The following is a 15,889-nucleotide window of genomic DNA, read 5'->3' as shown; positions in this document are numbered from 1 at the left end:
AGCTAGCTAGCTAGGCGATCTTGGACAAGCATATTCCCCAGGACCTTAGTTTCATTATCTGCAAAATGAGGGACTTGGACCTGGTTGATCCATGACTTGGTCTAAATTCTCTGATTCTATATGAGGGACACTTTTGGCATCACAATGTCCCTGTTAAAGCAGTGAGGGTCCTTCAGCCTTACTGCAAAGTGTGTCTTTGTCTCCAAGTGTAGCTGGCTCTCTCTTTTGGTTTCAGGTGACAGCAATCTGGTTGTAACTGAAGGTTTAGGAATAGATTGCTTCAGGCATAGCTGGATCCAGGAACTCAAATGAATTTACAGTATGAAAAACTCTGGAGCCAGAGGGAGATGGTTCTACCCAAATCATTCTCACTGAGAATGGGCAAGGGGGGTTCTGTTCATCAGAGAGAATGGATGCTGGTCAAGTTCAAATAACAGTTTCCCTCCCTCTCTCAGTTCCCTAACTCTCTCTTGAGCCAAATGCAATCACTAGTTGATTATTACCCAAGCAGTTTAATGGCTCCCTGACTGGGGCCTGGAGTGTTTTGAGGAATGTCATGCTACCTAGGGTTTTGGCTCTATTTGGCTAGCATGTCTCAGTGCTCCTCCCCCTGCCCCCATTGCTATAATCCCTGCTCTGGTGCAGGAGTTCTTTACCTTGGTTTTTTATGGACCTTCAGTGGCTGATTTAAAGAGAAGTTTCAGAGGAGCTAGGATCCCTCTGGAAATGCAGGGTTCAAGGATCCACAGATAACGTGTCTGTGCATATGAGCACGTTTACGAAAAGAGGGTGAATAAGTCTTCAGATCCCACAGGGTGTCACCGCGCTTGGGTTTTGTCAGCACAGTAAACATCCAATACAAATATGTCAGATCCAAACCTAATTGCTTAATTCCATAAGCACGGCTCTGACTCTTTCCTTTTGGCCTCTGCCAAGCCCTGGGTTCTTGGACGCTTCCCTGACTGTTGACCTCCCAGCCCGGTTTGCCCAGAGGCGTTTGCCAGTTGTTGCCTGTGATGAATCCTTGCTGTCTGTATATTGTCTCATGCTGGCTGGCTTGCCTTTTTCGGCTTGCCTGTCCCAGCCTCCTGCCCTACAAGCTCATCCCGTTGTCACCCTTTCCTGGGAGCAAGAGGGCTTAAACCATTAATTCATTTCTCTTTTCTTTCTAGTTATGGATATAACAGACATCATCAAGGGGAAAGCAGAGAGTGATGAAGAAAAGCAGCACTTCATCCCTTTTCACCCGTGAGAGATTTCCCATTTCTTTCCATTCTCTGAAACCACATCCTTCTGATTGAGGGCATACAAAAGCAGGGTGAACTGATTGCCCTGAGCTGATGATAGCCCCAGGTAGGACCTCCCAGGAGGAGGGCAGGTTGAGAATGATGTCTCAGTGCTGAGGCATTCAAACCAAGCAGCTTAGACAAAGAACTATTAAAAAATCAACCATAAGAAAATAACCCAGTTTAAAAGTGGGCCAGAGACCTTAACAGACACCTTACCAAAGTAGACATACAAATGGCAAATAAGCACGTGAAAAGATGTTCCGCATCAAATGTCATCAGGGAAATGCAAATTCAAACAACAATGAGATAACTACTACATACCCATCAGAGTGGCCAAAATCCAGAACACTACAACACTAAAATACTGTTGAGGATGTGGAGCACCAGATATTCTTACACATTGCTGTTGGGAATGCAAAATGGTACAGCTACTACTTGGAAGGCAGTTGTCGGTTTCTTATAAAACTAAACATACTCTTACCATATGATCCAACAATCATGCTTCTTGGTATTTACTCAAAGAAGTTGAAAATATGTCCACACAAAACCTGCACACAGATGTTTATAGCAGCTTTATTCATAATTGCCAAAACGTGGAAGCAACCAAGATGTCCTTCAGTAGGTGAATGGATAAATAAGCTGTGGTATATCCAGACAATGGAATACCATTCAGAACTAAGAAGAAATGAGCTCTTAAGCCACGAAAAGACATGGAGGAACCTTAAATGTATATTACAAGTGAAAGAAGCCAATCTGAGAAGGCTACATACTGTATGATTTCAACTATATAACATTCTGGAAAAGGCAAAACTATGGAGACAACAAAGAGATGAGTAGTTATCAGGAGTGTGGGAGGGATGGATATATGTTATTATATAATTTGTCCCAACCTATTGAATGTACACCACCAAGATTGAACCCTTAGATAAACTGTGAATTTTGGGTGAAACAAAAAAACCCAACCAGCTTCTCACCTATTCATTCATCAGATGTTATTTATTCAACGGACTTTGACTGAAGGCTGGCGGAGGGCCGGGCGTTGTGCCAGGCGTAGGGGGATGAGGTGGGGAACAAGGTCGACGTGGCCCTGTCTTCCTGAAGCTTATATTTAGATGCAGAATTAAATGAACAAACGATTAAGTATGACAGGGACCATGAAGCTGTGAGGCAGCAGCGTATCAGGAGCATATAACAGGAAATCAGAACCCAATTCTTGTGGGTACGAATATCCATGACTTTAGAGGAGGGTAGTGAGGAGGGTGAATATCCTTTCCTTGATCTAAAACAAGTTTGAGAAAGCAGGACCCCCAGTTTGAGAACTTTGTCCTCGTTTGTCTAAGGGGGATGGTGTTTTTTTTTTTTAACAGATAATGAGGTCAGTGACGCTAAGTCATGTGATTAGGACTTAGCATGAGCAGCTGAAGCCTTTTCCGCCTTGCTGAGCAGATACTCATTTTGAGGGCTTGGGAATCCTTCCTTTCTAAGAGTCTTCCTAGGAATAAAGATGGCCTCTACTTGTGGCACTGGTATTCCCCAAATTTCAGAGCCACGTTGCTTTGTGAAAAGAGGGGCGTGCTTCTTGATGGTAGGTGCTCTCTGAGCTGGACATGGGCGGGCCTCACTTTTCACCGAAGGTGTATGCAGGGTTGGGCAGCTTTCTGGAGCTCCTGGAACCCCAAGGTAGGGACCCCATGAGGGTACCATGCGAGTATTTTGTGCTCTCTTCTCCCTTCTAGGGTGACAGCTGAGAATGACTTCCTGCACAGCCTGCTGGGCAAAGTCACAGCCTCCAAGGGAGACAGCGGAGGGCAAGGTAGAGTGCCAACAGGCCAGGTGGGCTGGGCCTGACTTCAGCTTGAGATCCCTTGATTCTGTGGCAAACAGATCAAACTCCTAAACCCTGGGAAGCATCGCCTTCCTTCCAGACAGACCATTGTGAAGAATGGGGGAGTGTGATCTACAGAGCTGGGAATCTCTAAATGGGAAGCAGAAGGAGGCATGTCCTAGTGCCTGAAGGAAGAAAGGAGTTGGTATAGCCTACCTCCTGTGTGTCAGGCACTGTAAAATGTTTCCTTGTTCAATTTCATCCTTCCCACGGTCCTGTGAGATAGATGGTATCAAACCCACTTTACAAAGTCTGAGTTTAGAGGGGTGCAATGATTTGACGGAAGCTGACCCCTGCTAGAAGTAACCTGTGGGATTTCAGTTGGAGGTGTCTTGCTCCAGAGCCCCTCTGCATCCTGCCTTGCATCCTCCCCCGGGGCTGGGTCACTGCATCTGTGGCCGCTTGTCTCTGCTTCCATGGTCTCCTCCAGAGAGAGACCAAGGGTAGAGATGATGGGAGGGCGAGGCTGAGGGAACACCTTGAAGTTGACTCTTCACCATGAGTGTTCCCTTCCAGGCCTCTGGGTGACCATGAAGATGCTTGTGGGTGACATCATTCAGATCCGCAAGGACTACCCACACCTGGTGGACAGGACCACCGTGGTGGCCAGGAAGCTGGGCTTCCCGGAGATCATCATGCCAGGTTCTCCTTCCCCCTGGGTGGGGCTGGGGGGTGGTCTAGCTAGTGTGATCCATTTTCTTTTTAAAGAGTCAACTACTTCTTTTCTACTGCTTTTCTCTATTTCTGTCTCTGAAGGTAACCACTGAAAACAATTGTTGTATATCCAAAAATCTTCTATGCATTCACATAATAAACACAAACATAAATATACACACATGCACCCCCCCCCCCCCCAACAAATGGGAATCACACTTCATATACTTTATATACCATTACTTATTATACTTTACATAGCGTTCTGCAGCTCACTTCTCACTTAATAATTTATCATGGACATCCTTTCCACTTTACTACACGTGGAATAATTTCACTCCTTCTGGGGTGAATATTGACATTCTCTTAAATTGCTAAGCTATTTTTTTATTACCAAAAGAGTCCACGCTCATTGTAAAATGTCCAAATGGCATGAAAAGGTTTAAAGTGAAACCTTAAAAGCTCTCTCAAATCTTTGTCTCCAGAAGTAACCACGATAACATATTTTCCAAATGTGTATGTAATAAAAGAAAGTAAATGGGACTGCATGATAACACTCTTTTGAAACTTCCCTCTTTGTCTTAAACTTGAGTCTAGGACTTGTGTCCATAACCACTCTCGCTGACTTACCCCTTCTTTCCACAGTTGCATGGTGGTCCACTGGTGTTGTAATTTATCTATGCCTGCTTTACTGAGACATCAACCCCTTGTGCATTCCCCTGTAGGGTTTTCAGCTATCACCCCCCCCCCATTCCTGAAGACCCTCCACACCTCGTCCCTCACCCCATCCGTGTTCCTCGGACACAGATAGAAAGTCATTCTATCTGCTTCTGCACAGTAAGAGATCTGTGGAGAGAACCGTCTGTGCTTGTTATTCATGCACCAAGATCAATCCAATTGGAGTTTGCCTTTGCCTTCCCAGAAGGTGTCACTAGAGGATGAAAATTAAATGATTTTTAATGGAGAAAAAAATACGGCCAGTCATGACCATCCTACCTCCCTCTTTGCAACTAATTTCCTACTGTTCCTCCATCGTCTTGTTACCTACTGCTCCAGCCTCCCTGATGAAGTAAAAATGCTTTTCCAAATTGTTCTGATTTTAACTTCATTAATAGAAGTTAATGAAGTGTGGCACTTCCACCAACTCCCCAACTCCCCGCACCCTCTAGTCAGTGCCTCTCCTGCTACACAGACTCCAACTGTTGTCTCTCTCCCTGTGCCACAGGGGACGTCAGGAACGACATCTACATCACTCTCTTACAAGGTGACTTTGACAAGTACAACAAGACCACTCAGAGGAATGTGGAAGTGATCATGTGTGTGTGCGCGGAGGATGGCAAAACGCTTCCTGTAAGGGACCCTGCTGTTGCTCTGGGTGACAGGGCTCCCCTAGGGTGCCTCTGTTCATAAAGATTTTCTTTTTCCGTTCCGCTCCTGCTCTCTAAATGCCAGGTGCCTGCAGGGTGGTGTTGAGTAAGGTGATCTACACCTTTAGAAAGCTTGACTGGCACAGTAGCCCGTAATAAGACCTGGTGGTGTTCTTTCTTTACACCAAAGCAGTTGGCTTTTCAGTGTCTGTCCCTTTCCTTTCATGACCTCTTCTTCTTCTTTTTTTTGCTTGGCACCTCAGTTTGTAGGTTAGCTTTTCACAGTTAAAATGTTGTTCTCATCGAAACCTGAGCTGGTTTATTCAGGCAAAATTCCACGGCAAGGAAAAGGATCAATACAGAGCCTTGGGCTGGTGTGAAGACTCAGGATGTCCCCAAAACAGACATTCCCAACACTTAATCTAACTCCCTAGCACTCAGCCAGACATTCTGGTGGAAAGCCTTGTCAGTAAATTGGTCTCCAGAGGGCCAGCAGAGTGAATTCAAGAATGCAAAGCATGTTGCTATATTTATACAGCATATGTCCTGTATAATATTTGTCATGTGTGTTTACATTTATTTACTTATATTTCCTTTAAGGTTGTCAGCAGTTGTGTCCAGTGTGTGGGAGGGTTTTGCTTCTCAATGTCTCCTTTCAGAGTACTTAGCTGAAAATAAAATCAGCTCTCAGCAGAAGTTTCAGCGTGGGCAGATATTCCTCTTAGGCCGCAGTAGGTGATCAGATAGCACAGGAGGGTAGGGGTGTGAATACTGACAGATCCTCTGCTTCAGCCTGGGGGCCTGGAGCCCAGGCAGATTTTGCTACCCTTGCCTACGAATAACTGGCATTCACAGAGGCATTGCTACGTGCCAGGCCCTGTGATAAGTATGATGCATTACTGTTATTTTCCCCATTTTTACAGAGGGGGAAACTAAACCTTTGTCAAGTGAAACAGCTTTCCCAGGGTCATAAAGTTAGTAGTGTACGGCAGAGATGGGGTTTGGTTTCTCAGGTCCCTCTTATGAAACACTTCACTCTAATGCCTGTACATTAAAAAATATCCTCCAATTTATTTCTCATTTTAAAAATGAGGCTAATAACCACTCCCATCAAATTCTGGGAAGATTCATAATTATTTTTTAAATTTAAAGAAATCATCGCAATTACCTTTTTGTTCGAAAAGACTGGTCCCATTAATTAATATCTAGTTGAGCAAAATCCAAGGATTTAACTTAATCCTCTTTTTGTTGGATTTTGAAACTTTTCTGAAAAATAAAATAAGTAAGAAACGCTTTGCTCAAAGGAACACAAAGGAAGAGCAGAGGGTTTTTATCTGAAAGCGAAATTGGGTTTCACAAATGTATAGACCATGCTTTGAAGTCATTTTTATCCAACTACCTGTTGGAGAACTTTTTAACCTCAGCCTCATTTTTTAAAACACTGATGTGGTTGCCTTCGATGTTGCCGAAGGACAAATTAGAAGGAACAGATAATGGGAAAGCAGACCTCTTATCTCGTTTCTGAACCATTTGTACTTCCGACTCTGCCATCCTTTCGTGTCACACCCAGCCAGGCTGAACAGACGCACTTATCAAAGATGAATATATAGGCAGGAATTTGGGGGCAGAAATGGAGAGGTAACTGTGGGGCACAGTGATAATTTGCAGTTTCATCTATGAGGGAAGTTAGGGGGAGTTCAGTTGACTGACTATTGAAAATTGCTAAGGAAGCCTGTGGGAGGCTTTTCTTTCTCTACTTGCAGAAATAAATATTACTGCCTAATTAAGTGTCAGGCAGCACACTCAAACGTTCCTGTTTGATGTTGGTGGGAACAGTCCCCTTTAGGGGTATCGATTTCTCCTCCTGCTCCTAGGAAGAGCAGGGTCAGAGGATAGAGTAGGTTAGACTTGTCCTTGGCTCACTTTGGGGTCTCAACGACCTTGCTCAGGAGGACCCATAGCAGAGAAGCTAATAGGCTGGGCTCTGAGATCAAACTGACAGCGTTCAAATCCCACCCTCCCCTCCTATTAGCTGTGTGATCTTGGGCAAGTTTACATGTCTATAAAAGAGGAATAATAATCTCTTCCTTGTGGGATTGCTGTTTATACAGAATGGTAGGTGTAAGGCACCTGGTATGTAGTAAATACTCAGCAACAGGAAGGAGGTAACATTTAGAAAAAAGCAGACCAACTGCAGGTTGAAGCCCTGGAAAGGATCTGAGGGGGTCAAACAGACAATCCAGCGTGGATACCTAAAGCAAGTTCAAGAAGTAAAAATGCTCAGATGCCGGGCTGAGAAACCTCTGCTCTTCTGAGACCAGCCAGTTTACAGGGCTGGAGGTAGGGCATGGGGGGCAGTGCTGTGTGGTGGTTAAGACATGACCTCTGGGGCCAGGCATCCAGGCCAAAAGCCCAGCTCAGCCCGGATTAGCAGGATGACCTGGAGCAAATTACGTAATCTCTCTACGCCTAGGAGACTCTGTCTGAAAATGAGACCAGCGGTGGCACTTTACTCTTGTGAATACCAGCTGAGATAATTGACGTAACAGATGTTCATTGAAGTTCTCTATCACCAGAAAGGTAGAGCCGTCGCAGGCTTGGTGCCCGCCTCGCGGACGCTAACTGGCATCTTCCCGTGATAAGACCGACCTTGTCAGCCTAGAGCACTTTCTGGCGCTGGAAATGCGTTCACACCGCCGGTGTCATTTATTCCTCAGGTGATTCCTACGAGGTAAACAAGACCTGTGTTTGGAGCCTGATTTTTCCTCCTGCTGAAGTGTGTCCACCAAGGCCAAGTCGGCATTAAAGTTTCCAGGCTTCCTTCTACTGACCTGAAGCCAATTAGGGGCTCTCGTTGTTAACGGGGAGCCATGGGGGTGGGCGATGGGGAAGATTATTGAATAGGTTCAATGGAGACATGCACAAATCTATATTTTCCTGAAAACCGGCCCTGTCCCTGGTCACAATGCTCTTTCTACACACCCAGCGACATTCGGTTTTATCACTGAAGTGTTGAGAGGGAGGGAGCTGTCTTAGGTCTTTCTCAGAATAATACTGAGACTGTTTTCTCCAGCTTCAGGCAATCAGATTTTCATCATCAAGATAGTTTTGTGGGATTCAGCTGCGTGCTGTACAGCAGCTTTACTTTCACCAGAGATACATGTGTATTTTCAGTTTTTATAAGCTATGTGGGATTCAGCTGAGCTACAGAAATGCTAAGCGCATAATTGTCACTAGATATAAATCTTAGGAGGCTGGAAGGCATCTAGGTTGTTACAGAGGGAACACTGGGCAAAGAGAGGGTCTGAGATGTAGTCCTGGTGTTGGTACCTTTTGGGGCAAGTGACGTAACCTCTCAGGGTCTCAGTTTACTCAGTTTTGAAATGGGGTTGATGACGGTAATCATCAGAGGTGGTTGTGAGGATTGAATTAAGTGAGGCAGTTCGTGTAAAGGGCTTAGCATAATGCTGGACACAAAGCACTCTCTACATGGTTAGGACAACTTTGGAAGCATGTTTTTAGTTTAGCACCTCAAGAAGTTCTGAAAGGCTCCATACCATTGAAAATTAAGAGAGTTGTATGTCTTCCCTCATTTGCAGTTCCCTGGTTGTCCTTGTTTTTTCAGAGATAAGTTTTGAAAGGATGCTGTAGCCTTATTTTCAGATGGGTTTGATCTGGCCATATGTAGCATCAGTCAGTATTGAAACTGAACTCATTCTTTCCCTATAGCTCGGAAGTACAGAGGGACAGAATTATCCTTCCCACAGCTTAGCTTGCTTTCCCAGGGGCCCAGAGTGGCCAGCTTTGGTCCTTCAGCCTGGTGGGGAATCCACTGGAGAATCTGATGGAATCTAGTGAGAGTCGTGGATTCTCTCACCATAAAAGTGCCCAGAGGCACACAGTTTTGTAGTTTGGGGGCTTGGGGCTGCAAAACCAATCCTCATGTCCCTAGATCTCTGAAGACTTGAGATTGAAATCTCTTGTTCTGGTATAAAAACCGAACTTAGGCCCCTTCTGAGTGACCCTACCTTAGATCTTGTTTTGGGGCCAAACAACAGGAATGAACACAGAGATAGAATTAGGGGTTGGCATACTCTATTGCAAGGTAATTCCTTGTTACTCTGAGGGTGACTTTTTAAGAATAAATATCCTGTGTAGGTATGCTTGCTCTGTGCTCACTCTCTCTCAGAATGTCCGTCCTGTGTTTCTGCTCAAAGCCAACTTGGAACCTTTCTTCAAGATCTTCAACTGTCATCACCTCCAGGAAATATTCCCTGAGTCTTCAGGGGACACTGAAGTGTCCTTTCTCTGTGCTCCATAGTATTATACAGTCAGCCCTCTGTACCTGCAGGTTCTGCATCTGCAGATGCAGAAGTTCGACTGTACTACACTGTTTTATATAAGGGATGTGAGCATCTGTGGATTTTTTTTTTTTAAATCGGTGGGGAAGGGAGGGCCCTGGAACCAAGCCCCTGTGGATACCAAGGGACAACTGGATACATATATCTGTCATCACTTCACATTGCCTAGTGATTTGTCTGCTCATATAATGATTCCTACACCACACTGTGAGCCCTCATGTCAGGTTTACTCTCTGACTCATGCCCGTATCCCAGTGCTTAGCATGGGCCTGGTACCTGGAAGATGCTCCCCGACTGTGGGCTCCTTTAGCCCCCTCTGCCCACGTGTCTGTCTGAAACCCAAGCTCCCTCCCCTTGCCCAGCTCCCTCCGGCACCTGGGTGTGTTAGCATCAGAAATCCATCAGAACGAGCTGCTGCTTGGCTGATCTGAGCCTGTTTGGTAACTTTGTGCAATTCAGATGTAGGAAACAAATAGAATTAATAAGACTGGCAGCGCGCAGCAACTCCAAGGCTGGTTACCATTGACAATAGGGCAGCCACGTCAGCTGCTACTGTGCTCCAGTGGTTTCCAGAATGCAAGTAATAGAATTTCTATAGTAAAGCAGCTGTCACTCCCAGGGCCGGGCACATTCATGTATAAATCCGTAATGTAGAAGGGTACTTGGCAGAAGGCTTAAAGAAGGCAGGGTTACCCCAGGCCCTGTGGCCAGCCTTGGCCTCGGGACCGAAATTTGCCCAAGCATAGAAAATGGCAGCTCTATACTGTTTTCTCTCTTTTCCTTTTTCTTGGGTCAGAATGCAATTTGCGTGGGAGCTGGGGACAAACCTATGAATGAATATCGGTCCGTCGTGTACTATCAAGTCAAACAGCCACGGTGGATGGAAACAGTCAAGGTAATAATAATAATAATGATGATGATAATAGTTGGGGGACTCTTAAGACTCTCTAAGATCTGAAACAATAGCCTAGCATGTCTCTGGTGGTGTGTCAGGCAGTGGAAGTAGTGGCCCAGTGGGCGAACGCCCGGTTCTCTTGATCACCCTTCACCGGCCCAGCAGCAAGCCACCATGGCATTGTCGGATGATCTTGTGGACTGTGCCCAAGCCATCAAGTTGTGTCGTTTGACTCAGCGGTGAGGAGTGACAGAGCTTAGGAGCAAATGTGAGGCTGTAAAAGGCTATTTAATGCCTGGTAGATACCCTGTTGGGAGGGTACCTCAGATGGTAGTGGCATTAACCACAAATATTTGCATTACCAGATTGTCACACTAAAGCAGAAGGGAATATCATGCATTGGAAGTGGTGTTTGGAATTAATTTAGTGGACAGTGAAGCTTGATCACAGCTTCAAATGTCTCTGCCTTGTAGTTAATAGCAGTCTTTTTTTTTTAATTTTTTTATTTTTGGCTGTGTTGGGTCCTCGTGTCTGTGCGAGAGCTTCCTCTAGTTGCGGCAAGCGGGGGCCACTCTTCATCGCGGTGCGCGGGCCTCTCACTGTTGTGGCCTCTCTTGTTGCGGAGCACAGGCTCCAGACGCGCAGGCTCAGTAGTTGTGGCTCACGGGCCCAGTTGCTCCACGGCATGTGGGATCTTCCCAGACCAGGGCTCGAACCCGTGTCCCCTGCATTAGCAGGCAGATTCTCAACCACTGTGCCACCAGGGAAGCCCTTAATAGCAGTCTTTACTCACTCTGTGCTCTGAACCCAAACTGAAGATATTCATAAGACTTCCCTTTCAGAGGTAGCTATTCAAACCTCAGTGGTTCTTGCCTTGTCACCTATATTCCTGTTTTCCTCAGTGGGTCTCCCTGTACTCACTCTCTTAAAAATGATGACCTACCCAACTTTGGGGTCAGAGAGCTGTTGGACCAGGTTGTTTCCTCTTCTCTGTGCTCTCTTGTACCCCAGTTATATCTCTTTGCTAGCCCTCATCACATGGTGATAATTATGTGTTGCCCTGTGCGGGCCATGAGCTCTTTGAGTGGGACTCTGCCTTACGTCAGCATGGCCAGTGCTTCACATGATTGTAGCTTATAGTATTGATTCAATATGCAGTGAAAGAATGAATTGGACAACAGCTGCCCATGTGACTCTCAGTTCTTGTGCTCTGAGACACACAAACAAGTGGTGGACCTATTTAGGCTCAAATTTCATTTTCTGGAGTAGAAAGTACCCACAGAAAATCTGAGTGGTTTTCTCACAGGTAGCTAAGCTTCTCTGTCTGGGCCTGAATTGTATAATACAGGGATTGCTGTGGGGCTTTGGGAGGTGGGATAGTCCAGAGACAGGCCAAAAGCACCTCAGTCAAGGGTACAGCAGACCACTCACTGGACAGTGAAACTGGGTGACCAAGGGGTAATTGTCTTGGCCCAGTGTCCTTGGAGGAAAAAGCATCTGGACATGTGTCCAACCAAAGATGGGAATGAGGCCTAGGATTTTCCCGAATATGATTGGATTCAAGCATTTTTATTAATTTACATAAATGACTGTCCCCCAGCAAGCCCCCTAATGGGCATTGTTAATTCTCTAAGCCCTGCTGCAACTGCCCAAACTCCTGGAGTGTGTAAGGAAAATGTGCACTGTGCAGTTTGCAGTGCATTAAATCCTGCGCTAAAGTTATGTGACTTTTATATCAATATGGGGAGATTCATTTTTCCTCCCTATAATTTACAGATCTCTTTTCATTGGCTGGGAATGCAATTTGCCAAATGGATTACATTTGGTACTTTATTTTCTCTTCATAGCCAGTCCTTATGTAATGTATTTACAGTTCATCAGGCTTGATGGCTGGGTAATAAATCAGCACGCAGCACTCGAAGTTAAATGGTCAGGCTGCCTTTTGTGGGGGGGGCGGGGTGGAGTGGGGAGGGCCCTTTAACTCACTGTCTCCTGAGCTCTGGTTTCTGCCTACTGAGGTGGCCGTCCCTATTGAAGACATGCAGAGGATCCACCTGCGATTCATGTTTCGGCATCGGTCATCCCTGGAATGTGAGTACCCAACCAAATGGCATCTCTGCAAAACCCCTAAGGGGAGAGGGCTGGGATCATTGGGTGGCCCAAGTATCATTTTTTTTCCTGACCTCAACAATGCTATTTTCAGCTAAGGATAAAGGAGAAAAGAACTTTGCCATGTCCTATGTGAAGTTGATGAAGGAAGATGGGACCACTCTGCATGACGGATGCCACGACTTGGTTGTCCTAAAGGTACCATGAGCTGGGATTAACTCTGCAGTGGGGAGCATGCAGGAAGTGAAGGGGAGATGGCAGGATGGCTTGGTAATTAAGGGCAGGGACCCCAGAGTCACACACATAGGGGCTTCCCAGCTGTGAGGCCTTGTACAAAGTCTTAACTTCTCTGGGCCTCCGTGTCCTCATCTGTGAGCCCTCAGTGAGTAATTGTGAGGATTATATGAGTCAGTGCATGTAAACATGACATTGATGGGTACATGGAATTCTCAGTAAATGGAAGGTTATCGTTACATACAGAGTGGGCTTTGACTCTGTTAAGACACCTGTGGGATGTACAGAAGACCAGCAAGAAATATTTGAGAGATTCCTCACTGTAGCTAATGGAAAAAATATCACAATTTAGGGTCCCGATCCTGCTGTTGACTAAATTGGAGTCATCTCACATGTCTTGCTGAGTCTCAGTTTCCTTTTCCTTAAGTGGTGATGGCCATGTTTATGACCATAAGATGAGCCACACGAAAGGACCATGTAAAAGAGTATAGATAGCAGCTGCTGTTATTTTTACGTCATGAGACTTGCACTGTTCTCTAGAAGTGGGGAAGTATTTTCCTGATCTTATATGCATGCTTTCCCACAACCACTCCTGTGACAGTGGCGTGTCTCTAGCTAGCCCCTGGCTGGAGGCGAAGGGTATGGCTGTGAAACAGGGCAAGCCTCAGTGGCCAGCACAGGGATCAAACCCTTGCCCTTGACTTTCTCAGCATTGGAGGTTGGAGTTGCCCTTTTGCCTGTGGTCTGCATGCCAAACACAGCCTCATCAAAGCTTCACAACATGGTACTCTTCTCTGAGTCTCTTTGGCTTTTCCAGGACACCCCTTTCCCTTCTGTACAGGCTCTGTTTTCTCATTTTTGACGCATCAAGGTAGTTCTTGGTTTAAAAGATTGTGAACTCATTGGGGGCAGAGTCCCAGTTGCAGTCAGTTTTCAATTTAGTCACCCTCCTTAAGCCTCAGTTTCCTCATCTGTAAACTGGAGATGATAACAGTATCCACAACAGTAACGACTGTTGTGAGGCTTAAATGACATGAACTAAGGCATATAAAGCACTTAGTGCAGCATCTAGTGCAGAGTAAGGGCTCAGTAAATGTTGACGGCTGTAATGCCTACCTCTAGTCATTCATTTCAGCATGCCAAGGGACTTACGTGTCTGTCATTTTACTAAATGTTCTATATGCATTATGCCATCTAGTCTGCTCCAAATTTCTAGAAGTAGGTAATATGATTAATTCTCAGTTTAATCATGAGAAGAACAAGACACAGAGAGACCAAGGAATGTATCCAAAATGACACAGGCATGTGAATGGTAGAACAGGGTCTAAATACCATCACTTTCAGAATCTAGTGCCTTTGCTGCTAACTTCTTCTTTAAGCTGATTCCTTATCCTGCTGCTGGGCTTAGTTTGTGTTAAGGTCTTATAAAACTTAGAATGAATTAAAATATTCTGTTTGGGAATCTTCAGTTCCCTCTGTGCCATTAATGAAGTCCACAGAGCCTTCGGGTGGTGATCAACCCCTTTCCCATTAACGTAACCTTGGGTTCTCGCCTATTTTGTGGAAAAAGAGCCCTGCCTTCCCAGCTGGTGTTCACTGCTCCTCTTATGATGTCCCTCACTGTTTCTGACCCTCTCTACCTACAGTGTGTAATCTGGTCACTGCAAACTCTGTGTAGCGTTGGGTGCATACCCTTGGCTTGGGGAAGTAACCAAGGTGTTGTTTCCAGGGCGACAGCAAGAAGATGGAGGACGCCAGTGCTTACCTGACTCTTCCTTCTTACCGACACCATGTGGAAAACAAGGGGGCTACCTTGAGTCGAAGCTCCAGCAGTGTCGGGGGGCTCTCTGTCAGCTCCCGGGATGTATTCTCCATTTCTACGCTGGTGTGCTCCACAAAGCTCACCCAGAATGGTATCGGAAACATTGATAGCTGTGTGTGTGTGTGTGTGTGTGCGTGTGTGTGTGTGTGTGTGTGTGTATGTGTGTATGTATGTGTGGACAGGCCAGGGGAGGTCCTGATATGGACAGTTTAGGCCAGTAATAGTAATTCTGCTTGTCTGGATTCTATTTTAGTGGGTTTGCTGGGTTTGCTGAAGTGGCGTATGAAGCCACAACTGCTACAGGAGAATTTAGAAAAATTGAAGATTGTCGATGGAGAAGAAGTAGTAAAGGTCAGTGGGGCTTCATTTTACCTGTATTCATCCACCAGTGACAGAGCTTTAAATCATGGGTGGCTTCAGGGGAGAGATGAAGTGCTGAGGGAGATAGGACAACTTTGCTTCTGACAAGGGGATACAGTGTCCCAAGTCGGCATTAGAAGCCTTTATTGGTAAATCTGGGGGATGATGTGGTTCAGTGATGCTGAATCTTGAGCAGGAGAAAAGTATGGTTGTGCTCAGTCTCTGGAAATAGATCAACTTTGGTGTAGATCCCAGTTCAACTGCTTGCCAACTTTATGTGATAGTATTATCAGTATGACATATTTTGCAGGGTTGTGAGCATTCAAGATGATAAATATTTAAAAATCACTCAGCAAGTCTCTTACACATAATGCACAATAATTGAACTAACGCATATGAAAATGTACAAAGTTCAACAAATAGTAACTATTATTTATTTTTGTTGTTGTAAGTTGCTATAGTAGTATGATCTCTTAGTATTATCTACATGTTGCTGTTAGAAATAAAAAGTATTCTTGGTTTCTGCTGCTTCGAGAATGTTATGTATTAGACATGAGAAAAGGAAAGCAGAAAACAATGCAAATGTCAGACGTATTGTTGTGTCCACATGGTGGTGGAGAATATAGCGTCTGAAGCGCAGATCTAATGAAAGCAGCTGTCTCTCCAGCACTATGAATTGGGATAAGTGTTTCCCAGAGGTCCTGGTGATCTTGTTTCCATTGGGAACCTGGTACAGCTAGAAACCGTGAGATTGAACATCTTTATGTAGTAGCTCTGTGTTTCGACCATAGGAAATATTGACCCATCTCTTAGGAGGGAGGGGTATCAAATTTTAGTTAATTGCCCATACATGGAGAAGCAATGGTCGAATTTCCAGATCAGTGCTTTAACTGTGCACTGTTGACCCACGTAC

At 45.3% G+C, this 15,889-nt stretch overlaps 1 protein-coding gene across 1 annotated transcript in view; it reads left to right on the top strand.

Annotated features, from left to right (window-relative positions):
• DOCK2 (dedicator of cytokinesis 2) overlaps positions 1 to 15,889 on the top strand; it is a 418,212-nt gene that overhangs the window by 54,144 nt on the left and 348,179 nt on the right. Inside the window, exons 11-19 of the mRNA XM_036849002.1 lie at positions 1,173 to 1,248; positions 3,026 to 3,102; positions 3,691 to 3,816; positions 5,054 to 5,178; positions 10,353 to 10,451; positions 12,470 to 12,542; positions 12,655 to 12,758; positions 14,524 to 14,707; positions 14,870 to 14,967. Coding sequence (XP_036704897.1) covers positions 1,173 to 1,248; positions 3,026 to 3,102; positions 3,691 to 3,816; positions 5,054 to 5,178; positions 10,353 to 10,451; positions 12,470 to 12,542; positions 12,655 to 12,758; positions 14,524 to 14,707; positions 14,870 to 14,967 — 962 coding nt within the window. The remainder of the gene's footprint in view (positions 1 to 1,172; positions 1,249 to 3,025; positions 3,103 to 3,690; positions 3,817 to 5,053; positions 5,179 to 10,352; positions 10,452 to 12,469; positions 12,543 to 12,654; positions 12,759 to 14,523; positions 14,708 to 14,869; positions 14,968 to 15,889) is intronic.

This window comes from Balaenoptera musculus, chromosome 3 (assembly GCF_009873245.2).
Source record: "Balaenoptera musculus isolate JJ_BM4_2016_0621 chromosome 3, mBalMus1.pri.v3, whole genome shotgun sequence".
In the NCBI taxonomy this organism is placed as follows: Eukaryota; Metazoa; Chordata; class Mammalia; order Artiodactyla; family Balaenopteridae; genus Balaenoptera; species Balaenoptera musculus.
The sequence above is the reverse complement of the archived record's forward strand: the minus strand, read 5'-3'. Positions and strand labels throughout refer to the sequence as shown.